Source organism: Salvia splendens, chromosome 14, assembly GCF_004379255.2.
Source record: "Salvia splendens isolate huo1 chromosome 14, SspV2, whole genome shotgun sequence".
NCBI lineage: Eukaryota > Viridiplantae > Streptophyta > Magnoliopsida > Lamiales > Lamiaceae > Salvia > Salvia splendens.
This window is the reverse complement of record NC_056045.1, coordinates 6,461,563-6,485,886: the sequence shown is the minus strand read 5'-3', so window position 1 is coordinate 6,485,886 and position 24,324 is coordinate 6,461,563. Positions and strand designations below refer to the sequence as shown.

General features: G+C 36.4%; 2 protein-coding genes across 3 annotated transcripts; one reads left to right on the top strand and one right to left on the bottom strand.

Annotated features, from left to right (window-relative positions):
* The first annotated feature begins 6,853 nt into the window (after window positions 1-6,853).
* LOC121763877 (EID1-like F-box protein 3) lies at window positions 6,854-8,452 on the top strand. Its single transcript, XM_042159973.1, has one exon. It carries the CDS (start codon window positions 7,319-7,321, stop codon window positions 8,156-8,158), a length of 840 nt encoding a protein of 279 aa, XP_042015907.1. The 5' UTR covers window positions 6,854-7,318; the 3' UTR covers window positions 8,159-8,452.
* A 4,610-nt stretch (window positions 8,453-13,062) lies between these two features.
* On the bottom strand, window positions 13,063-22,743 carry LOC121763854 (mediator of RNA polymerase II transcription subunit 33B-like). 2 transcript variants are annotated; one of them, XM_042159943.1, is made up of 12 exons: window positions 22,307-22,743; window positions 21,933-22,043; window positions 19,930-20,277; window positions 19,425-19,741; window positions 19,254-19,345; window positions 18,308-18,668; window positions 17,550-17,760; window positions 16,846-16,960; window positions 16,471-16,632; window positions 15,328-15,988; window positions 14,561-14,767; window positions 13,063-14,311 (listed from the first exon to the last, which is right to left on the bottom strand). In XM_042159943.1, exons 1-12 carry the CDS (start codon window positions 22,600-22,602, stop codon window positions 13,179-13,181), a joined length of 4,014 nt encoding a protein of 1,337 aa, XP_042015877.1. In that variant the 5' UTR covers window positions 22,603-22,743; the 3' UTR covers window positions 13,063-13,178. The 2 variants fall into 2 exon arrangements, with proteins under 2 accessions (XP_042015877.1, XP_042015878.1); XM_042159944.1 differs by lacking the exon at window positions 19,930-20,277.
* Window positions 22,744-24,324: the final 1,581 nt, after the last annotated feature.

The window sequence follows — 24,324 nt, the reverse complement described above, 5'->3', positions numbered from 1 at the left end:
TCGCCAATTTTACATTAAAACCTGTGCCGACCCCAGAGTGCATATTCTTTGGGAACAGAGGGAGTATATTGAATAAAGTAGTGTCAACCTTTATACTATATCATAATTAAATCATATTCTTTCTTTCTCCTAATAATCATAATAAAACTTTCAATTTGCATAACTTTATCAACTTAAACTATTTTTCTCTAAAAATATACTCCCTTCGTCCTATTTAAGATGACACACTTTCCTTTTTAGTTTGTTCCAAATAAGATGACACATTTCTATTTTTGTCTACTTTCTCTCTCCAATTAATACATTCAACAACTTTTTCTCTTCCCAATTAAATATTCTACTCTCTTTCCCTCTCTATTTAATACTTATACTAATTTTTTTATCTCTTCAATTAAACGCATTAACCACAACTCCTAAAATCCCGTGCCGATTTTCAAATGAGTCATTTTAGCCGGGACGGAGGGAGTAGTATCAAATTGAATGCAATTTTATAAGGATACTAGCGAGATCTCAATTGCATATGTTAGGATGATGCTCTGGTGATAAAATAAGTTCTTATTTATTTGAATTTTTTGTATGTATTTCAATAAGCAGTTTAATATCAACAAATCTTTTAAAATATATTAATATAAAAATATGTACAATATCAATACAACCATGTTGATATTTTGGTGTAATTGTATTCACATGCCCATATCATTAATATTTTTAATATACTATGTTGATATCACGAGAATCACTAAATTTACTAGTTTCTAACAAATTGATGATTTTATCCTTGATTAAAAGTTTGTCTACTATTTATTGATATTCAAATACTATAATCTTATCTACTCATTTTAAAATATAATAAATTAATGAGGTGTGATCCGTTGCTAACTTGTTAACTCATCAATGCAATGTATTAAAATATCAATACGATGATATTAAAATATCAACATAAACTTAAGTTGATATTTTAATACATCATGTTGACATTGAAATTAATGTCAACACAGTTTATTAAAATGTCAACACAAATATGTGTTGACATTGTAATATGATCGTGTTGAGATTTTTAATATACTGCGCTGATGAGTTAGCAAGTTAGCAATTTAAGAAAAATTTGCATTTTAACACACCCCTAATAGAATGTGATATAATGTGTCTTAGTTATGCATTTTAACATAACCCTATAAATACTAATTATAGATTGCAATACATAAAAGGAAATAAGTATGACTAAGTAGAATCAAATTGTAATTTTAATTGTAGTTGTATGGTTGTACCGTAACCACATTGATTAGTTGGGCCAGCCTTACTTTTTAGGTGGTCTGGCTCAGCCCAGAATCTAAAAATTAGGCGGGCCAGGCTTAGTTGAAAGTTCTATCTATAATTAGTGGTCGGACAAAGTAAAAGGGCATAAACAACTCATTACCATAGTATATGAGTTTCACATTTTGTCCGAAAAGGAAAGGAAATGTTAGTTTTCGATTGATAAATGATTAAAAGTCTAATTTTGGTTAAAATATGAGTCATGATTTTGATCTTTAATATTATGTTTGATAGTTTTAGACTGAAGCCTAAAATAATACTCCATGAGTCATGATTTTGAGTCTAATTTTGGTTAAATATGGGTCATAATTTATGATTTATAAGTAAAACATTATTCATTAAATATTTAAAATTAAGACTGACGCCTATTTTAATCCTACAAAAATAATTAATGTATTTTTTTAAATACTATGTTTTCTAGTTTTGGGCCGGTCATAAACATTATAAATTGATCCACATTTTTTTGCCAAAATTGAAGAGCTGTCAAATTGTGGCAAATACTAGAGTTTCATGATGTGAATCACAATTATTGCAACCGAAATTTAGATTGATACAACGGCGAATGACAACGAAATTAAACATTAGGTTTTAAAGTTCATCATCCATTCCAATTGCATGTCTGCGACAAATTTTGGAGGCTAAGTTGACGCCTCACTAATAATTAAACATTTAAATACTATATAAAAAATTAAATTGTAATGCTTAATTAAATATTCTTTTCGTCTTATAAAAATAGTCTTAATTTTCTATTTTGATTTGTTCAACAAAATTAGTCCACTTATATTTTGCACACATTAGTACATCATCTATTTACAACTTAGTACTATCACTAGGGATACCACTAAATTTTAGGGATGTCAATCGGGCCAACCCATTCCGGTTGTCGGGCCATTCGGATGAGGGCTATTCGAGTTATAAAAGTCCAACCCTAACCCTTCGAGTTTCAGGCTAACCCATCGGGTTAATTCGGCCAATGCGTATTTATATTTTCTTTAAATATTTTTGAAAAAAATACGTGTTTTTAATTTTCTTTAATTATATACATATTTATTTTTAATTAGTTACCCTACAATAAAATACGTATATTTAATTTTCTTTAATATTTTTGGAAAAAGATTAAGTTTTTCAAATTAAAATAACTTATTCATTATATATTTACGTAATTATTTACAAAATATCTATCAATAGTATATTTATGCTTATGTATTTAAAACATAAATCAACACTTTGTTTCAAAATTTAAACATAAATCAATTCTTAGAAAACTGAATAAAATTTTCATAACGTGAGAAGTTGAGCGTAGATGTAACAAAAATATTTTGAATTGTTGAAGAGTAAATTATCAAGATGCTAGTTAATTGGAGTAACTCTAAAGTTTTCCTGAATTATGATTAGTAAAATTTAATTTATTACAACTGTAAATAAGTCAAATACTAATTTATCTTTGTTTTAAAAATCATCAAAGTACGCATAATTCAATGAAGAAGCGGCGCCAAAACACTTTGCATTATTATATTGGAAATATACTAAAAGAAAGCTTTTATATACGAGTATTTATGAATCCATGAACCACATAATGATTTTTTTCGTGATCTTATATAGTTGGTTGACGTATTTGGATTTTGCATGGTTTTAGAGAGTTGTCTTGCATGATTTTGATTATATTTCTATATTTTGGTATGTTTACATGTTTGTTGAGAATTGATAGAAAATGGATTAGAAAAATGTACACAAATATGTGAATGTGCAGCAGCCTTGTTCGAGTCAATGTTTCTCGCGATTTTGAAGTTCGATAAGCCCCTAATACATATCAATCTTTTCGTATTCGAAAGAGCTTCGTGTGAGTATCTTGCCCGCCTCAATCGGAACTTTGTAAAGAAAGTTATGCCCATTACAAAGACAGCGCGATGTCCAGAAGCCTTCAACCCGACGGGCTGACCCGTAACCCGACCGGGTCAGCCCGCCTAACCCGACAACCCAAACAGGCCAACCAGAATGGCTCGATTTTAAATTCGGGCTGCGAAATTGCAACCCTAACCCTGCATTTTTATCGGGTTATTCGGGTCGGCCCGCGGGATCTGGGTTTCATTGACATCCCTACTAAATTTATCTCAGCACTATTAGATGGTACTAGTCTTACTTTTAAGCACCACTATTTAAATAGTTTTTTTTTCTCTTTTTCTTATACATACTTTACTAATTACACATTAAAATATGTGACGTCCCTTATGAGGTCTATTATTAAATATGATTATTTATAGATTTTTTTTACGTTACACTCGAAATAATTTTGAAATTCTCGTGTCCATACATCTCGGACGTGGACGATTGGAGGCTAACTTCACCACCTACATGCAATTTCATGGTTGGATATCATAAGAATTTTGAAGATTAGATAATGAGCTTCAATACCCCTGATGATTTGCCACCCTCACTGTTGATATAGATTGAAATCTAGATTTAGAATCATCACAATTCACATTGAGAATAAAACCCTAGCACCATTCAAATTTATTAATTTCATACCTTTTTAGCAAAATATGAACCGATTCATATGATTATGACCCAAAACTAACTTAACAAAATATTGTTTTGCTAAAATCATAAAATCATCATATATTTCGGAGAAAAATGGACACCATCAACATCCTTAAGCATATGAGGCATGCAAACACTAGGAGGCAGAATGCTTGTATTGCTAAAGAAAAAAAGACAAAGCAGATCAGAAATAATCTGGAACTTCACGTCATATCTTAAAGACAACAACTAATTAATTTATTTGCCATATTACAACACAAGACCAAAATAAAATTGATGATGTATCAATCTAAATGATTTTTGTCAATTGTTAATTTTTGGATGGAAAACTATGAATATACACACTCATCTATATACCATTTTATTAGATGAAATTCCTTCCATAAAAAGCTTTTATGGGACTGAAAAGAAAGAGTGCTTAGAGCATCCACAACCGTGCTCTTGCCAACGAGCACGGTTGTGGGTCCCGCCCCACTTTTTCTACCTGCTCTTAGGCAAGAGCATAACACCCACAGCCGTGCTCTTCCGCAAGGACGAGCACAAGGGCACCACCAATCTATTATTCAATTTGAATAAAAATATTTCCACAAAATTAAAATGCATTAAAAATATCCGGAATAATATTACAAATTACAAATAAAATAATAATTACATAATTAAAATCTTAAAATATAAAAAGTACGTAATTAAAATCCTAAAAATTAAAAATTAAATAATTAAATTCATAAGTGACCGAATCTCGTCCAAATGGATGATGAATGTGTGTATTTATAGATGGTTTTGGGATTAAATAATTAAATTCATAAGTGACCGAATCTCGTTCAAAAAAATTCAAAAAACGGTAATAAAACGGCTATATTTTTGGGAATCCGATTTTTCTTTTTAATTTTTGGTATTATTTTCGATTAAAAAAAAGAAAAAAAGAAAATGTCAACGGCCAATAGAAACACGCCACGTCACCATGCTCGTTGGCACGGACGTGCTCTTAGCTAAGGGCACGTCCGTGCCAGCGGCAAGGACGGACGGAGAGCTTGTGCTCATCGTTGCAGATGCTCTTAAATAGATAGATCTTCATTGGAAGCAACAACCTTAACTGATTGGAACTATTGGCAACATTCACCATGAACAAACATCTACAAAGCTTCATCCATAGCCAATATTAAACCAGGAATATATTTCTACAAAAGTGGCTAAGCAACAAATGCTACCGTAGTCATTATTATGGAATTCTAAAGTAACCAAACAAACAATGGAATGACCGCTCTCAAGGAGGCTATTCACTACTTTGGTGAGCATGGTATGGAATGATTGAATTCATAGGAAACTTAAAAGACATTCACAACCAGTCTTGGCACTGCATGCATAGGTTTGGTAAGTATAATATGAGTTGCTGGAACTCATATCAGGCTTACCGAACTTCTGCGCAGTTTCAAAGCTTGTCGCTCGTAGATTTGAAACAAATTCATACCGTATTTACTAAACTTGCAAGCGCAATACCCAAGCATGTGACTCTGAAATGAATTCAGTCAATTCATATAGTGTTTAACCTTGCAAAATATGTAACCAAAATTCTTGTGCATAAATAAACTAAGAAATTATAGCTCTTTGCCCTAAGGTACATGTCATATTTCTTCTTTTTAATTTATCCATAAAAAATCTCACATTTAAAAAAATCTCTTATTGTGGACACGAGTTTTAGGAAATGTAAAGAAAAGTTCGTTGAAAAAGTTAGTGAAATGTGAGACCCACTTTTTAATATTGGTTTTATAATAAAATGTGAGTGAATTGATTTAGTGGAACGTGAGATCTACTTACCATTTATGATAAAAATGAAGTATGACAATTATTGTGGGATATAATTAAATAGAAAAGAGTGATAATTATTGTGGGTGTGAGGGAGTATATTGAAATAGAGCGAGTACTAGTACTCCCTCTGTTTCTTCATAGTTGAGTTATTTTTTCATTTCGGGAAGTTTCTTCATAGTTGAGTCATTTCCATATATAGTAATTATTTTCTCTCTTTTACTTTACTCTCTCTTACTTTTTTTCTCTCTACTTTATTTACTTTCTACTTTATTCTCTCCACATTTTTCTCTCTCTTACTTATTTTATTTATTTATTCAACACACTCAACATACCTTTCTTAAACTCCGTACAGAAAAGTTTCGCCTCAACTATGGTGAAACGGAGGGAGTAGTAGTTGAAACGGAGGGAGTAGTATCTAACTCTCGTATATCCAGGATTCTTGTTTTGCTACCTCTCGTGAAACAAGTGTCGAAATTCGAATTGTACATTTTGCTTTTGGTGCAGTACAAAAAGGTATTGGCTACCCAAAACTAAATTGATTACGAAGACGAGCCACCTAAATTTTTTAAAAATATTAATATTAAAAGTTAAAGATTCTGTTCATGTGCAAACCAAACATGGACCACGTTGTCCACATCCCACTGGTGTCTTCTCCTAAACGGGAAAGTAAATCATTAACCACTCAGGCACGCATTTTTATGTTTTCTTTTTCCAAATTTTTATTATATAATATGTTTTGGACAACGATTAATAATAATTATTTTGTGACGTTGGTTCTACCTTTTACCAGATGGGATGGGATGGTCATGGTCAACTGGTCAAGGCATGTTGAGGAAATTGAAAATCTTTTTGCAAAGTTGGTGAGAATTGCATTTCTTAAATATTTATGGAGTTTTTTAACCATAAATATTGCCAAAAGAATTCCTCAAGTGTCAAAGATTTAACATAACTCATCTCTAATTTGTTGATAGCCAAAAAAATTGCTTCAATTAACCACTTTTTCTAATAAACTTATTTAACACAATCCGACATAAAATTGCTTCAACGAACCATTGTAATTCTTTGTAAAAAATAAAAAATGCATATACTTGACAGAGACGCTAACAAACAATTATACACTATTCTACCAAATCAGAACCACTTATAATAAAATAAATATGTTGCTCTGTGTGGCTAACACCTGTATTAGTAGTACAAGCATAATCATTATCTAAATGAAAAATGTATCTGTATGAAATCCCGACAACACACGGAAGAATTTATTTAAATCCAAATCCCAAAAACGAGTCAGCAAATAGTCAAAAAATGTTGTTACGTGGTGTACAACCACTACTCCCACGCGTACACCTCGAATTATACATAAAACCCAGATATTTAGCCCCCTAATCCGCCACGTATACCTTTTAAAGATATTTTCGAGCCACGAAAAGGATATATCTAAACCCGCTACGTGGCACTCGCTCCCCTCCCACAAGGTGGACTTTTCCCATGTGCCGCACCTTCCCGTACGCCCCCCAATGATATTCGCCCGCGTGTATTTCTCTCCAGTGGGAACACACCACGTGCTGGCTCTTCCGCAGCTGATTTTGTCTCGCCCTCCACGTGTCCCAGCCCGTTATAAAACCCGTTTCAAGTTTCAACCGCCGGAAATCTGTTTTAGCGAATGGGGGAGTGGGGAAGAGCGAGTCAGGTGCCTAGACTCAGTGAGTCGGCTAGCTCGGGCCTGGTCAACGAGCGAGTTCTGTTTCTGGTGTTCGAGCACATGAAGTGGGACATCCGCACGCTCTGCCGAGTCGCGGCGGTGAGCTGGAAGCTCCGCGCGCTGGCGAAGCGCCTCCTGTGGCGCGAACTCTGCATCTACCGCGCGCCGCGGATGATCGCGACGCTCACGGAGGGGGCGACCAACAGCCGGATCATCGGGGGATGGCCGGCGCTGGCGAAGCTCCTCTTCTTCTGCGGCGGATGCGAGTCGACTCGGCATTTCCGCCTGAGTCGCCCCTCGCCGGGGCACTTCGCCGAGGAATCGCGATTCTCGAAGACGTCGGGGATGAGCTTTCTGGCGAAGAGCTGCAGGGGAGACGTGCTGTACGTGAGCGATCCGTGCGAGCATGCGGCAGAGGAGGAGGGGAGGCGGAACGACGACGTCGGGGTTTACCGAGGGGTATTTAGGGCTTTTTTCAAGTCGAGGACGCGGGAATGCCTAATTAGGAAGCGGATCGGGTTCGAGGAAGGGATGAGGTGCCCGTACTGCGCGGCTAGGGTGTGGAGCATGACGGCGGCGAGGATGATCCCGCAGAAATCAGCCGCTAGGAAGCTCGGATCCGGCGACGGCGCGGTGGAGTATTTCGTGTGCCTGAACGGGCACCTCCACGGCGTGTGCTGGCTGGTGCACTTGTCCTCCGACGACGGTGGCGGCGGCGGCGATGAAGAAGAAGAAGGTTTCTGCAGCGGCGAGGAAGACGATGATGGCCACAACCGTAACTACGCTAACAACGGTAACTAATTGATGCGATTTGATATTGAATTGGGATTAGTAGAATGTGGATTAAGTCGGAATCGCGATTTTAGCAATTGGATTAGTTTAATTAATGTGCATTGGAATCAGTGTAGTAATTGGTTGATGTCAAATCAGATGCACTTTGTATTAGTAGTAAAAGTTATGAGCTGGAATTTTTCTAATTCCCATTAGTTAGAACAGGCATCATTTTGGAAGGGGGAGTTTTTTTTTTCCTTCTGTCTCACAAATTTTGTACCTTCGTTTACCGTGTTTATTATTTTATCGGTTTACGATTTACTATTCTCATGTTTTTTATTATTATTATTATATATGTAGATTTCTTGAAAGTATTGAATTAAAAAAACTACAGAATATATAAGTGGCACTTTCCCGAAATGAAAAGCTGCAATAATTTTCTTCCCAATTAAAGTGAACTGGAGTATATTACTAGTTGTTAATTTGTTATACAGAAGCATTTGTTGAGATTTGTGAACCATAAAAAGTGAGTTGTCATTATGAATTACTCGATACTTCTTTTTTTATACTCTATCTCTCCCATTATAAATAAACATTTTTTATAGTGGTTCCATTAAAAGTAAAATATTTATATAAATAAAAATAACACTTTTTCTTCTTTTTTATTTTACTCATAAAACAACATTACATAAAATCTCGTACTGTACTGAAAACTAAATATTTCATAGTATTTAATAGAATGGAGAGAGTATATAGTACACTATTAGAAAAATAAAATTAATATATTTATTTACAAATATTACATTCTGCATTTTTTTTATTTTACAGAATTATAAAGTACTCATATGAAACAATGAAACATCAATTGCTACGAAGTACTGATTCTCCAAACAGAGATTTAGGCAATGTAGGTTCAAGAATTAGTCAATTGGAGTACCACATATTCCATCTTTTGAAGACTAGAGGAGTAATTACTCCATCTGGCCGAGATGTCTATCTTTTATTTTTAGTTTATCACACTTCAGATGTCCACTTTCTATATTTGGAAATACTTCTTTATTAAAATATTTAACTATTTTTTTCTCTTTATTAACTCCATCTAACAATCATTTCTAAAATTATGTGTTACTTAAGAATGTGGATATTTTGAGTAAGACGAGAGAGTAATTAGTTGCGTAGACGTTAAGAGGTTTGGAGATGCTCAATGTACATGACGCTGAATAGTCATCATTTGTGGATATAATAATAGATGTCACACCACGTCATACTAGAAGACCAATCTTGCACTTTTGGTCGATAACAATTGGTTAACATATCATGAATTCAGATGCCTAGGTGCATACTCGAATTATTTGAAAATTAATACTTTAACATTAAATATTTAATGGTAATCGATTGATTGGTTCGAATTATGAGAGCATCCAAATGGTGAAAGTAATACTGTGTAGTAGGACTGTAGGACAGAGGACTTATCGTGATGCCCGTGGACAAATTTACGATGTCTTCATGGTCGACGTTCATCAAGCATCATCAAGCAAGCTACTTGTCGGTTTTCTCCTAAAATATACTTCTTCCATTTAATAAAAATAGTAAAGTAAGAGAAAAATAAAAATAAAATATACTTTTCTCTCACAGGGCCGTCGCCTTGAACATCAGCTTCATTATTCCTTGTTTGATATACTGGTTTATTTGGACGGAGAGGAATAGGTGCAAGCACCGCGGCGTTTCTTTTCGTTCTTCCCATGTTATTTGGCAGGTTGTTCGGCATTTGCGGACGTTGGTGGCGGCGGGCGTGCTGCTACCCACTCATTGGCACGGTTGCTCTCCGCCTGTCGACTTCATGCCTTCGATTCCTCCTTGCCGGCGAGTTCTGAGGTCCCTGCAAGTGCTTTGGCATCCACCCGATGATCCTTGGGTGAAGCTGAACACCGACGGGGCCTTTACTAGCTCGACGGGACAGGCAGGCGGTGGGGGAGTGGTTCGTGGTTCAGACGGTTCCCTCCTGGGGGCCTTTTGCACGCCCCTCGTAGCTGGGTCGGCCTTCGAGGCGGAGCTCTTAGCTCTTCTTCACGGGCTGCTTTTGGCTATGCAGTTCTCATTGCATGTTTGGGTCGAGATGGATGCGGCAGCAGTGGTCGCGGTGTTCACTTCAGGACGCGGAGGAGCAGCGGATGTGAGACATCACATGGCTCGCATTCGCACTTTGCTCGCACAGACGCAGTTTATGTTCTCTCACATCTATCGAGAGGGCAACCGGTCAGCTGATTTTTTGGCAGGTAGGGGGTCCAGACCCCTGCCATCACCTTCTTTGATGCGGATTCAGCGCCTCGGTATTTGAAGTCGCTCGTCAGGATGGACCAGTTGGGCTATCCGAACTTCAGATTCAGATATCGAGATGGATGACTACATCACATGGTTCGTGGTTTTGATTTAGGGTTTTTTGTTTTCCTTTGGAGTTGGCCAGCTTTTGGCCATCATCCTTGTTGTTATTTTGGTGTATAGCTTTGTTATGTTTGTTTTCTCGTTACTTAGATGGTTAGTACCCGGTCTGTGGGGATACCATAGTAGCTTTGTTAGCTCTTGTGATTTGTATCTCTCATGCGGACCGAGTCACTTTTGGGCTTGGATGATGTATGTTCTTTTGGTGATTTTTGATATATACAGGTTGGGGGTCCGCCTTAACCCCTCGCCGTGATGGTGTTTGAGGGAAAAAAACTACATGAAATGTCCCTAACTTTTATATTTATTACACAAATGACCCATAACTAAAAAAATTAGCACCCCATGAGTCTAACAAAACATACAATCACAAACCATGTATTTTTAGTCATTTTTCGGACGAAAATACCCAAATGGCTTGAAGGGTAATTTTGTCTCATGACCCCCCCCCCCCAAACCTGCACTACCTGCATACCTACTCGGTCACTACTATACTACCTGTAAGGGATTTGTCAAATCATACAGGATTTTGTTTCCACTTTTATGATGAGTACCTGCCACTATATTATCTATCCCTCTCTATTAATTTCATTCCTCTTCTGTTGTCTTCTCAACCCCACGCATCGCCATCCCTAACTCGAGTTAGTGTGCTTCTGTTGATTTTTTGTATCATGTAACGTATGAGATTTCCCCTTTAGGCTACTCGATTGGCAACGCGAATTAGGGGTTTAGGGTTCATCCTAGCCAACTCGATTTATGGTTTTAGGGTTACCGTGCTATGCAAAATTTGGGAGATTTCATTTGAGAGAGAAATAGTAATTTGTTATTGTTTTTTATCATATGATTCATATTAATTTTGCAATTCTGGTTTGAATTTAGGCAAGTCGGGCAACTCGATATATGGTTTTAGGGTTACCGCGGTATGCAAATTTTTGGGGATTTCAATTAAGAGAGAAATAGGAATTTGTTATTGTTTTTTTTTAGCATATGATTTATATTAATTTTGCAATTCTGGTTTGAATCTCGGCAAGTCTGTGAACTCGATTTATGGTTTTAGGTTTTTTTTCCCCTCAAACACCATCACGGCCAAATAACATGTGAAGACCGAAAATAAATGCCGCGGTGCTTACAGCTATTCCTCTCCGTCCAGATAAACCAGTATACCAAACATGGAATAATGAAGCTGATATGCAAGGCGGTGGCCCTGTGAGAGGACCTCCACCAAAAACCTAATCTAAGTGCAATATCAGTGCATGTGTGAATGTGTGTGCTAGGTTTTAGGTTTTAGGTTTACTGTGTTATGTTTCGTCCAAATTGCAATGCTGATTTTGAATGTTGGCAAGTCTGGAAACTCAATGTACTGTGCTATGTTTCGTCGAACTTGCAATGTTGATTTGATTGTGTAATTTTGAATTCAATTCAGATTCTGTTGCAATGTCTTCTTCTTCTCAATCTTTCGGGTCAATCTTTAATTGGAATTGGCCTTGTCTCGAAATTGTGAACTGTAATCATGATCTTGAGGCTGAGCTTGTGATATCTAGGACGGCTGCTAACCCGGGTAGACGTTACTATCGCTGCCCAATATGGAAGGTTAAAATCATGTATTATGTTTTGTTTTTATATGATTTTTTTAGCAGGAAGTTTAATGACAAAGTATTCTATAGGAAGATGATTGCAAGTTTTTTCGATGGGTTGATGCGGGTCTCTCCCCAGGTCAAGACAGTTACTTTCAAAGAGTGAAACTTGAACGAGAAAGAGAAGTGTGTTAATTTTGATAAAATTACAATGCAAGTGCATCAAATAGGTGGCGTGTATGAGGTGAACCGTCTGCATTTTTTCGAGGGAGAGAGGAGAGAAGACATGACATTTTGTGTTATATCATTAGTAGGGTGTCAGCCACAGTGCATGTTGCAGAGCATGCAGAGGCGGTGGTAGAGCATGCAGGAGCAATTAGACGAGAATGCTCTTTATTGGCCTGAGGGTGTTATCTTCCGAAAATATCTACTTTGTGATTGTATGTTTTGTTAGACCCCCGTGGTGCTATTTTTTTTTGTTAGGGGTCATCGGTGTAACAAATGCAAAAGTTAGGGACGTTTCATGCAATTCACTCAAAATAAAAATAAAAAAGAATTAGAATAATACCTCATTCGTCCCAACTAAGTTGAGTCAAAACTTTTGGACACGAAGATTAAGAAATTGTGTTGAAAAGTAGGAGAGAAGAATAAAGTAGGAAAGATAAAGAGAGAGTAAAGTAGATAGTTGAATAAAGTAAAAGTGATTAGATGTTTGTTTTTTGTCAAAAAAGGAAATGACTCAACTTAGTTGGGACGGAGGAAGTATTATTTATTGAGAATGAGGTCTACTACTTCATTAGAACGAAAAATATTTATTGAAGTATAGAAAAGCTGACGATCAAAATGACAAAAGCAGGACAGGAGAAATTTATCAAAACAGAAATTTGATACTATGAGCTAATGATGTTAAAAGGCTGGATATTATGAAAGGAATTCAATAATTTACGAGTTTGAATTCAACTACCACCAAGCATACATAAATATCATCTCTCTTCAAAGACAAAGTCTTCTTCTTCTATACATTCTTCTCACTACTCTCATCTACAAAAATTCAGACCAGTTTCTACTATCATTTCTGCAGCAGCACCCATTGCACCAATCCCACTTATTCCAAGAAGAGCCAAAGCCAGTTCCTCTTCATTCCACTGCTTCAGCCCTTTACTCACTCTCTTGATAACCTCCACGTCCACTTCGAGCATCCACGCGGGCGTGCAGCTCACCATCAGACTCAGATACCTCGTTACGTATGCCCTCCATGTGGCCTTGTTACACCCGAGTGATATTTTCCCGTCAATAGCACTCGCAACAAACTCCAAGTATTTCTGGAGAACCTTGGGCCGTCGTTTGGATGCAACTGATGCTGAATCAGCCCCCCACGCAAACATCCCGGAATATACAGTGAAGTAGGCGAGGGCATACCCAGCAAGCATCGCGCCCATACCTCCTGAATCCTGTCGGTTGGGATAGGATCCATGAAGGGAAAGGAACCAAGAGGGTAGAATCTCGTTGAATACCGCCTGCACTGAGCTTAATCCACCGGTGAGACAAACTAAGGAAGCCCCCAATGAAGCTGCAAGCTTCACCTGACTCATTGCAGCAGAGAGTGAGACTTGGCCGTACTTCATGCCGAACTTCGTCTTCTTCAGCTTCTCCATTTTCTCTGGTGGTAACCCGCTGTTCGCGATATCTTTGACAGTGTTCATTAGGAGAGAGACGATTTCTTCAATCATAAACATGATATTTCTGACAGCTCGGTGAACTCTCAAGTAGAGTATTCCGGGGGCAACAGCAGAAAGGCCTCCAGAGAAGTTGGAACCGAAGCCATGACCCAGAAGAGCACCCACGCCACCTTTGCTTGCAACGGAGGAAGAGTTTGAACCAAGGGCTGCCGCAAAACAGACTCTGAGGAGTTGAACTATGGCATCATGATTGTGGTGGAACACGGTTTGAGATGCGGAGAAAACAAGAAAGTCGCTCCACCGTTTTATTTTTTGAATCCATAGAGAAGATATTATTGGCATACATGGCCATGGGCAACTTATGCCAAGACTACTTAAGGCTGGACCAATCAGATTTAGAAGACGCTCAGAACCCCTGTCAAGTTTATATGTTATTGTGAGGCTAACCATAGCTGCCAAGGGTAACGGAAGTGTGAGCATAGAGCTTCCCCCTGCAACAATGATACTTGTTAGCGTAATGTTGCAATTAGAAAGCTGCAATGTTTTTCCCAGAAGACATGTCAGTTTCTCCAATAAAATCTTTCTATATTATTTGAATTACTCTTATCATAAATACGTACTCCTAATTTGAATCTAATTAAGCAATAAGAAATACTATGAATTCTAGAGAAAGGCAAATGTAATGAGTTTACTTGTGTTATTATTAGATAAAATATAAGGCCAGCACTAAAAAGACATACCGTCAGAAAGATCTGGGACATCGACACCAGTGGCAGCCAAGATTTTATGTATCAGTTGCTCAACCATGGCTAAATTTGCGGCAGGGCTTGGCCAATCAGTTCCATTCATACAAGCGGGCTTCCAAAGACCCCGAGTCACTTCTGCTGAAAAGTAACTTACAATAGTGGCCAAAGATGCAGGAAGAAAATCAGCAAGATCTTTGAGCCCTGAGATGAAAAACAATGGTGTCACTCTGTAAGATTGATGCAAGATGGAAGGAACTGAAGTGTGACAGCCTGCAACTAATAATAGAAAATAGATATACAGATGCAACAGGAGCAATGCTTTTTCAAAACACATTCATTCATAATCTATTTTGATATATGAGCTTTGAGAATCTAAAACTGAATGTTACAGACAAATACTCATATATTCCAATCTAAGATAGTAAACCATCCAACTGGACTTATATATTCCAATCTAAGATATTAAACCATCAGATTGGTAAGACTATAGTTGACGATTATAAGAGGTAGCCAAAACCTCATTCGCTTCAATCAGATAACAGTTTCATGCATATCAATCAGAAAACAAATGTGTGCATTCTTGGGGGATTTTGTTTGCAGGTCCAATGAAACTGGGTAAAATGGATACTTTCTCTTGTGTGCAGTGCAAAATGGATTTCACAAAGCAGGATGAAGTATTTGTATATTAACAAAGTGTTACATGCGACAAGTCTACCATCCCAAAATACCAAGTACATTTAATAGTAAACATTTTGACAAACCAGTGGTATATTCACGAGGCGATAGTCTCCCATGGGCACATGCTGTAAGGGCAGCATCAAGGACAAAAGGAACTGCCTCAAGAATATCCCAAGCAGGCAGCTTAAGACGGAGAGAGTAATCGTCAGGTCCAGATGCAGATGAAGCGCTGCTTCCAGAAGTTGTAGAAGCCAGGGTTTGACCTCTGTTAATTTTTCTGAACATCATGTTTAGGAGAGCCTCCACAATCCCGTGAACAGGATTTCCCGGTTTTAGACCAGAAAGAATAGAAACAATACATTCCTGGTGTTTTCTGTACCATCGCTTCAATTTTGGAAAAGAATCCATGAATATGGGTCCTTTCGGAGATGTGTATGATAATCTTGATGGTTTATTTGTTTTATTTTGATTTTTCGGTGAATCTTCATACGAAGCCAACTGGGAATTATGCACCAATAGGAGGTAGTCCGGGGTTAAATGAGATCCTACTGGAGTAACGTCCCCCTTTATATGTTCCATAGGTGGCTGATCAAATCTCCACAACTTCAGCAGCAAAGTAAATGCATTTGAAAATACAACATGAGAAGAAATTTCCTCCCCGGTGTTAAGACTCCATGACATAGTTGGTGCATAGGAACCGAAGACCTCACAAATTGGCATCAATGCAGCAGCAAGTTGAGGAACCTGAACAAAAAAACTTTGTACAAAGTTAGAGCATTTTTGAAATTTTTTAGGACACAAATACATTGAGAAATGAGAATTGGCTTCAACAAAACCTTATTGCTTTATTCTACTCACTCTTGTTCACTGATTTTTTAAGACTCGGAATTTTTTGAATAGATTGATTAGAGACCTGGACAGGGAATGGATATATGGCTTCCCAGGTTCATTGATAATGGCCTTCACATCATGGATATCAAATTAAACGTTGCATATTATCCTTTTTATCATGGTATTCAACTTCAAGAAAATGAAATGACTAAATTCCCAAATTGGTCCTCTACATTTGTCCGAAAAAACTTTCCAGTCCAACACATTAAGTGTGATAACTTCTGGTCCCAAATAATATGTTTTGGTCCATATTTAACGGTTCCGTCAAAAAGTTAACCAATTTTGAACTTTAGTCGAATGAAATTAAAGACTAGATTTAATATAGATGGACCTACCAAGCCATGCGAGGAAAAGATCTGAACACAGTCAATAGATGAAACTCCGACCAGAATAACATTCAAAAATGGAGCAGAGCCAATCAAATGGCTTTCACTTCCAGAGAAATCTGTAGGGAAAGCAGGCGAGAGCAATCTTGTGATTAGAAGGCCTGTATGTTCCTGTAAGCATATGCACACTGCTTATTTTCAGAGGAGAGAGAGAAAGAAAAGGGGAAAAAGTCACTCTGGCTCAAATGATTCATTTGATATCTCTTCTATTTTCAGGATTTATAGAATTAGCAATCAACGAACGTAAATTTCGAGGAGGAAAATATTGAAGAAACATTTTAATCAGCAGTACTTCTTTTCTATAGCAAATTGAAAATCTATTACCTGTATGCTCCAACCACGAGTAAGAGAAGCCCCACAGAATATTGTGGCAGCCGAGATCTTCTCATCATCTGTGCCACTGACAGCAATCTCATACAGCCGCTCTAACTCTGCTAAGCTTATATCGATTCGATGCACAAGCTCAAACTCAGTTTTCTTACTAACAGAATATATAGAAGGAAAAATATGACATGGGTTTAAGCATTAAAGTACAATCTTATCCATGCATCATTGCATCTTACTATTATTGGCTAATATATAAGTCAGTTAATAATCCAAATTAGGATATTCAGTTAAACAGATGATAACAGTCACAGCACCATGACGAATGGGTAGTAATTTGATACATCAAATTTTAAAATCTATTGTCTTGTTAAACTTACTTAGAAAATTGTTCTGAAGGTACAAGAAAACACAGAGAATGTGTGGGTTGAAGTCCTTTGTTTCAAAATGATTCTTGTCTTTCCCAGTTCAGCAGGAACATGAAAAAGGCAATAGCATAATGAGGGACAAGTTTAAATCCCAAATCTGGTCCTAGAGATCCAATTGCCCTAGTGAAACAAGCCATGAAGTAATTGGCAGCAACATTAGCAGCAAAACTGATAAAGAGATTATAATTTCAGACCTTGGGCGCTTGGCATCTGAAATAGCACATACAAGAGTTGTGAAAGAAAACTAAAATTTTCAAAATTATAAGTAATGCCTACCTAGTTGCTGGAGTTGACACTAACGCACTGATCATTGGAGGAGTTAAAGGTGACCCTTTCATGAAAGATGACCAACCAGGCACTTGCCCAGAAATGTTTCGAGGAATTGGGCTGCAGCGACCTTTTACATATCCAGGCCACATATACGCTGATGTGTCCAACACATTTCTAGCAATGCAAGCTTCAACAATAAGATGCCTGAGATTACCAGCTGCATGTGATAAAAAAAAAGGATCAGAGGGGTCACTTTCAACAATAAACAGGAACAAGAAAAGCAGGAAAGATACAGAAGTACATCACTGCAGTGCGCTACCAAGACCGTCCACCAGAAAGAGGAAACTATAGAACCAGGGTAAAGAACTAACAGACATAGATAGATAGATATGGGCATATAAAAATGAAAAGAGAAATAAGGTAAATGAGGCCCAATCTTTGACCAGTAGACAGAAGGAAGAACTAATGATGAAAAAAATTCACCATTTCATATCACAAAAAATAGTGTTTATTTGTAATAGTACTTAATTCAAAAAACTGTGTTGGGTAGAGTCCTATTCAGATCCAATTGTAGCTCAAAATCAGAAATCAACTAAAACAATCTCAGATAAAGATGAATCCAGAGATAAACTTCTACAAATGGTAATTTAGTGAATGTAAAATTCCTGATGTTCATAATGATGTACAAGTAACAAAAAATAAAATAAAATACTAAAATAATTACGCATTAAAAACTAGAAGCAGTTGCTATAAGAGATACTCACTGCAATTCAAGGGTATGTCATTCAAGCTCATGCCACTAAGGTGGCCACTGCCAACAGACATGCCTGAAAGGAAGAACATTGCTTTTGCAGCAGCTTGATTGGCCAAAGAACTAACAGGTGGTGGTGCAGTCAACAATCCTTCAAAGTCATCCAACTGCTGAAGGCTTGAAATTAAGTCTTGATGGCGTTTTCCCACCTGTTCAATATTTTTTCTCTGACTGACAGAGCATTGTTCAGCTTCACCATTCAACATGATCTCATCCTCTTCTATAATATTAACAACTGCAAGTATTGCAATGGACAATAACATGCATAAACAAGTATCAATGCGAGGAACAGGGCCCTCACTTGAATTCCTCTCCTGTGAAGATACAGAGGAAAGTACAGTGGTGAACACATAGTTTAATATCTTACAAATGTAGAGATTCCTCATAACAATTTTACCAAACTAATCAACAATGGAAACATCCACCAACATGCAATTTACGAGGTGAATACTAACAGCAGCTTCATGCAGAGAATTTAGGCAAAACAACTTCAATTCACTAGTTCACATAGTTATTATTTTCCTTTCCGGTTGAAGGAAAATCATCAAATTTATACGAATGCATCAAATGAACTAACGAAAACCCTTAGTAAGTGAGATGAAAACCATATACTAACACATAATGATAAGTTGATAACATTGTGTTTTCCTTTGATCAAGGGAATTACTCTAATACTTTAATATTCATCCATATCCAGTGAAATGACCAGTCTTGACAGCACAGCAGGAAGCACAGAAATAGTCTATCGTTTTTACAAATGATTAATGAGCCCGTATTATCGGGTGTGTTTTAAAACTTTTAATTAATGCTCGGGAAGAGAAACAAAAGAGCAATCTTGTCTTTATTTAAGATTATACTAAGAAAGGTATGTATTTCATGTATTTTAAATTAGCACTCACCCTCTGGACAAGACGTAAAGCTGCAGTCCACAAACCAAGAAATGCCTCTTGCCAAGTGGTCTCATTTAAAGCCTGCAGACCCTTCACCAAACCTGCCGAACCAATTCTGTGCTCAGAATTTTATATAAAGAGGGACTTACCTTGAAAACTTGTGATTGCATGTATATGTACCAGTAAGAGCTTCAACAGCACTGGTAGCTCTGACTTGTGATCCATCCATTGTATCTTCTAAATAAAGATCTATGGGAAGCCAAAGTTCTGAACGAACTGTAGCAAGACACTGGCTGGCAGACGACATAGGAGAAATAGCTGTCACTGCATGAAGTTGTTTTTGTGAGTTTGTTTTGCATTTAGGAGACAGAACTTGGCGTGCAGCAGATGTCAACTGCAAGAGTGCCTCTGGGGATATATTTTTTGAGTTTCTTAAAGAACCAGACTTGGCAGCCAGCAGTCTTAAATGATCAATGAAGCATTCCCAATGCACTGGCCTAAAAGAAAAAGACGGTTAATGTTTCAGATCCTGCATACAATCCCAAAGGAAAGAAGTCCAACAGCTAAAGTTTTCCAGGCAATATAACATTAAGGGAAAAGTATTCACTGTTCCGCCATATACTTAGAACTCAGTGCCGAAGGCATGACACGATTTTACTATGAAAGCCAAAAAAAGGAAACTTACATATTTCGACGGGCCAAGTAGAGAATCCTAGAAGTTGTTTTATCACGGAAAAACTCCCCAAGCAATTCAACAGCCATAATACTATTTATCTTACTCAATGCTTCCTGGTGTTCCATTCTTTTCCCATCAAAGTTATCTAGATAGTCTATGTCCATGTCTTGACTCCTAACTGGCCACCTCGATTTCTTTTCAGCTGTGAATTCTAACAGACCTTCGTCATCGAGGGAAGCATCAAGTAGCTCCCATACAACAGAGAATACAAATATAACAACAAGAATCCCAGGTTCAGAGAATTGAACACCAAATATTTGGTAAAACTGGAGAACATCATTGATAGATTCCATTATCCTGCAATTCAATAGTTCTAGTAATCAATTGGAGTAACATAAACTGGACCTAGTCCGAGGCCAAAAGATCGAGAAATTCAACAAAATTAGAAGGATCTCACAAACCCTAGCCTGCTTGCTATAAGATCAGAATTTTCTCCAGAAAAAAATATTAATTGAATGTAGGTATAGAGTTAAATTGTCTAGTCATAACCAGCTAAATAACCAGATATTCGTAGCTTCAACTATAGAGCTCTATCGTGCTATTGCATCTCACAGATATCAGAGGTTGATTTAAGTGTAACGAGACCCTATTACAAGTTATTTTTCTGGAAAAACCAAAATCCATTCATCCTAAAACTAGTTAAACCTTTTTATAAGTTATTTTTTTATTACTGTTAAATGAACAGAAATTTAAACGCCGCGCCATGATAGACTCTAACCCGAGACCTTTGGCTTCAGGTGTTATTATTAACCACTCTACCACTAGGCCAACACACCACAACAGTAATACAGATTTTGTGACTGGAGCAACAGCAGGATAGACTGCCCAACCTTTGTCCAATTGCATGTGGATCAACACCTCATTAGTGGCAATTTGTGAAGTTCATTACTGGAATCCAAAAATTCTTCATGTTAAGAAAATTACTAGAATGGCATAAATTATCGTCAAACAACACCAGTTTCTGGTTTTGATCTTAGTCTAAAAATTCTAGCTTAGTTTGTCATATGCCGACTCTTCTATACACGTTAAATTTGAAACCATATGGATACGCCGATACGGTTAATTATTTCAATCAATATCAGTTAAGAATTATCAGGCACACATCTGGGACAACCAGCTTGAACTTTTCAGCTTTAGGATAGATGGATTTTGGCTTTCCAGAAAGAGAAAAAAAGAAGTGAAAGGAAAAGTTACAAAAACCCAAGTCCAGTGTGCACATCATTAGCGTTTACAAAAATATAATCGAGGAAAAGAAAACATAGCAGATAATATGGGAAATTTATACAAGTGAACAAATCTCTCATGATAATTTTATCTCTAAATCATAGTAGTAAATACTTTAAGGGGTTCAATAAATAAAACATTTGTCTGAGCATAAGCCTATAGTCTCGTGCTCACATTCTCACATTCATTGAAGATGGACATGCATAAAGCACAAACTTACGTCAAAGATGATAGGACATACAATACCTAATGGAGTAAAATATAAAAGTTCTCATCCTATTTTCTAGTTCCATCAGCTGAACACGCTTCAGGATAAGCTAATCACAACAGATTGTTCTTAGATTAAATGGTGTTCAGAGAACAGACAATTTCTATGACAAGCGTGCTGCTAATGGATGTGCACTGATAAAAGTTTTCACCTGATCCAGAAGCCAAATTCCTTATATTGAACATCCCCAAAGATGTCCCAAGTAAATACGAAACAGCTCTAGTAATCAATATTACCCAATAGCATTATGGGAAACCTAAGCTAACCTTCAGGTTAAACACAACAAAAAAAATTTAGCACATACAAATCTTTTGGGAACATTATCTGATATCCACAGATGTTGGCAGAGGATAAGAAATCTAAGAGATCAAAATGAACATTATCTATTACTTTGATACTATAGCATAAATGTTAGAGAAACTGAAACCCAGGCTCGCAGAATAACGGAATAATATCATACTTGTGATAGTTACGACCATTGATCAGAGACAACAATGAGAATGCATATCTCTTAAGAAGCTCCATATACAATCTGTATGCCACTGGGTACCTCCTTCGACTCGGTATTACCCTGCACAACATTACAAGACATGAATAAATGAACATGCCATGGAACACATTGGTCAGCAGTCTCAGCTTCCTCCACATATCTTTTGCTATATACTAGTAATACTTTTGCGGTTCAATTAGAGTACTAATACTGTAAGATGTCGCAGAATTAAGCTGTAAAACTTAACAATCTAGCTTAAATTGACCTAGAAGAGAAATCAGAAATCATGCCAAAATAGATGTATATCATAATTTAGAAAAAGACAGGCATGTGATGAAAGTGACCTAGTGGAAAGAAGCGCAAGGACGAGCATGGGCGGAACGATACGAATAGTGAGCGCTTTCTCGAGGAACTTCCAGGCAATTGGATGGTTATTGGACCAGCAAATATGAGAAACGAGAAGGTCAGCGAGCTCGACGGATGGCATGGAAACTCCGGCGGAGGTGAGGGTGGCGGAAAGCTGCATAGTCCACATGAGGGGATCGGTGCCACTCACCTGCGCGGCCTTGGTCAGCTCCAGCACACCGTCCCAGAGCCTCTGCTTCGCCGTCTCCTCGTCGTCTCCCGCGGCCGCTGCCATGTGATCACTAATTGGGAATTGCTGAACTGTAGCACCGGAGCAGCAGGAAATTAGGGCATGGGAGGAAGAAACACTCCGGCTATAGCTTCACTGTGTGACAGCAATTTTGAACTGAAACCACAGAGGGCGTATTGGAACAAGGTTTAGTTTATGGGCCCCTATTTTTAATTCTATTTTTAAATGTAGACATTCATGCTAACAAAATAATAAACCATATAAAACTAATTAATTACTAGTTATGGTCCATATTTAATATTTTATTGATATATATCTATCCTAATCTAAAGTGCAAGTTTGATGAAAAGAATTTGATACCCTTTTTGGATACAAAATATAATGATAAAGTGTCTTTTATCTAAAAATATTTTTTGAAGGTAAAAACAATTGGACAAATAATGGTCCAATAAAACGCTAAAACACATTAAATAGTGCACTATCATTAATTTTTTTATAATTAAGTTAATAAATTTATATATTAATTAGCCTTATATTTGGGTTTAAATTGGAATTGTGCTAGAGAGTTTAGTTTGTCTTCCAATTATTTAAGTTAAAATTGAGATTTAATCCTTTATTGCAATACATTTTCTGAATTAATTCACGAGCTAAACGAACAAATATATAATGTTAACAATTTCCATCCTATATTGACTCAATTAAAGTTTTTAATTCTTATATATTAATTTGCCTCTAATTAATTAAAAAATACTACTAAGTTTATAGATTAAACTACGGAATAAGATGAAATTATATATAATTAAAATTAAATCTAACTTACAAAGTTTGTACTTCTTAACATAAAGAGTAGTGTAAATTGTCACATTATTCAAAACAAACAAGATGCATAAAATATTATCGTTGTTTTAAGTGATAATTTACTTTTTATACGTATATGTGGCGGGAGGTAAGAAATTTATTTCTTTCCAGTATAAAAAATTAATTTAGTCTTTGGTCATGTATATCAAGTTATGTTATGTTCTGAAATTAAACATAAGAAATAAATAGTCAACGAAAATGTGATTATTGGGCAGTACGAATTTTCTAACTTGACTTCTCAAAGAAGTTTTAAATTTTTATGATTTATATTATTCATATATTTAATGTGGGTATGTTTAATATTCCATATATGTTTTTCAAAAATTTTCAAAATTAAGCTATTAAATTTATATATTAATTTACCTTTTATTTGGACTAATGACGTGCATAACACTGTCAATAAACATCTTTACTCACACATATTTTCTTTATGTTATATCTTATTCTAATTAATTCATATTCTTTGATCATTAGTCACACATCTTCTTTTTGTCATTAATTTTATTATTTTTACTCCACTTAGATTATAAATTAGAATTGCATAATTGTTGCATTCATTAGGGAATAGTAAATTCTTCATTTAGAGTAAGACAAGATAAGTACATTTCTATTTTTTTAAATCTTCACATTGCTTTTTTGAATTCTTATTTTCTATATATTTATTATATTTTGAATTCATTACGTGAAACTCTTATGTCCCGTACATAACTAGGGTGTAAATACTAGTACTCATATATTGGCCGGTGCATTTTTATATGGTGGTTACAGACTTGTTCGTTTACTTTATAGGAAATCAATTAATATGACTGTGTACTGGTTGGCATTTTTTTCAATTATTTTGTTATCTTTTTCTAATTTTTGTTATATTATTTTGTTATCTATTGACATTTTCTAACTGTCCAAATCAAA

Bases quoted from the DNA above. Each gene is read 5' to 3' on its own strand.
- LOC121763877 (XM_042159973.1), top strand. From the start codon at position 7,319: ATGGGGGAGTGGGGAAGAGCGAGTCAGGTGCCTAGACTCAGTGAGTCG.
- LOC121763854 (XM_042159943.1), bottom strand. From the start codon at position 22,602: ATGGCAGCGGCCGCGGGAGACGACGAGGAGACGGCGAAGCAGAGGCTC. The intron at 20,278-21,932 runs GTATGATATTAT...ATTGAATTGCAG, and splicing joins AATGGTCGTAACTATCACAA to GATAATGGAATCTATCAATG. The intron at 19,742-19,929 runs GTAAGTTTCCTT...TTTTTCTTTTAG, and splicing joins TACTTGGCCCGTCGAAATAT to GCCAGTGCATTGGGAATGCT.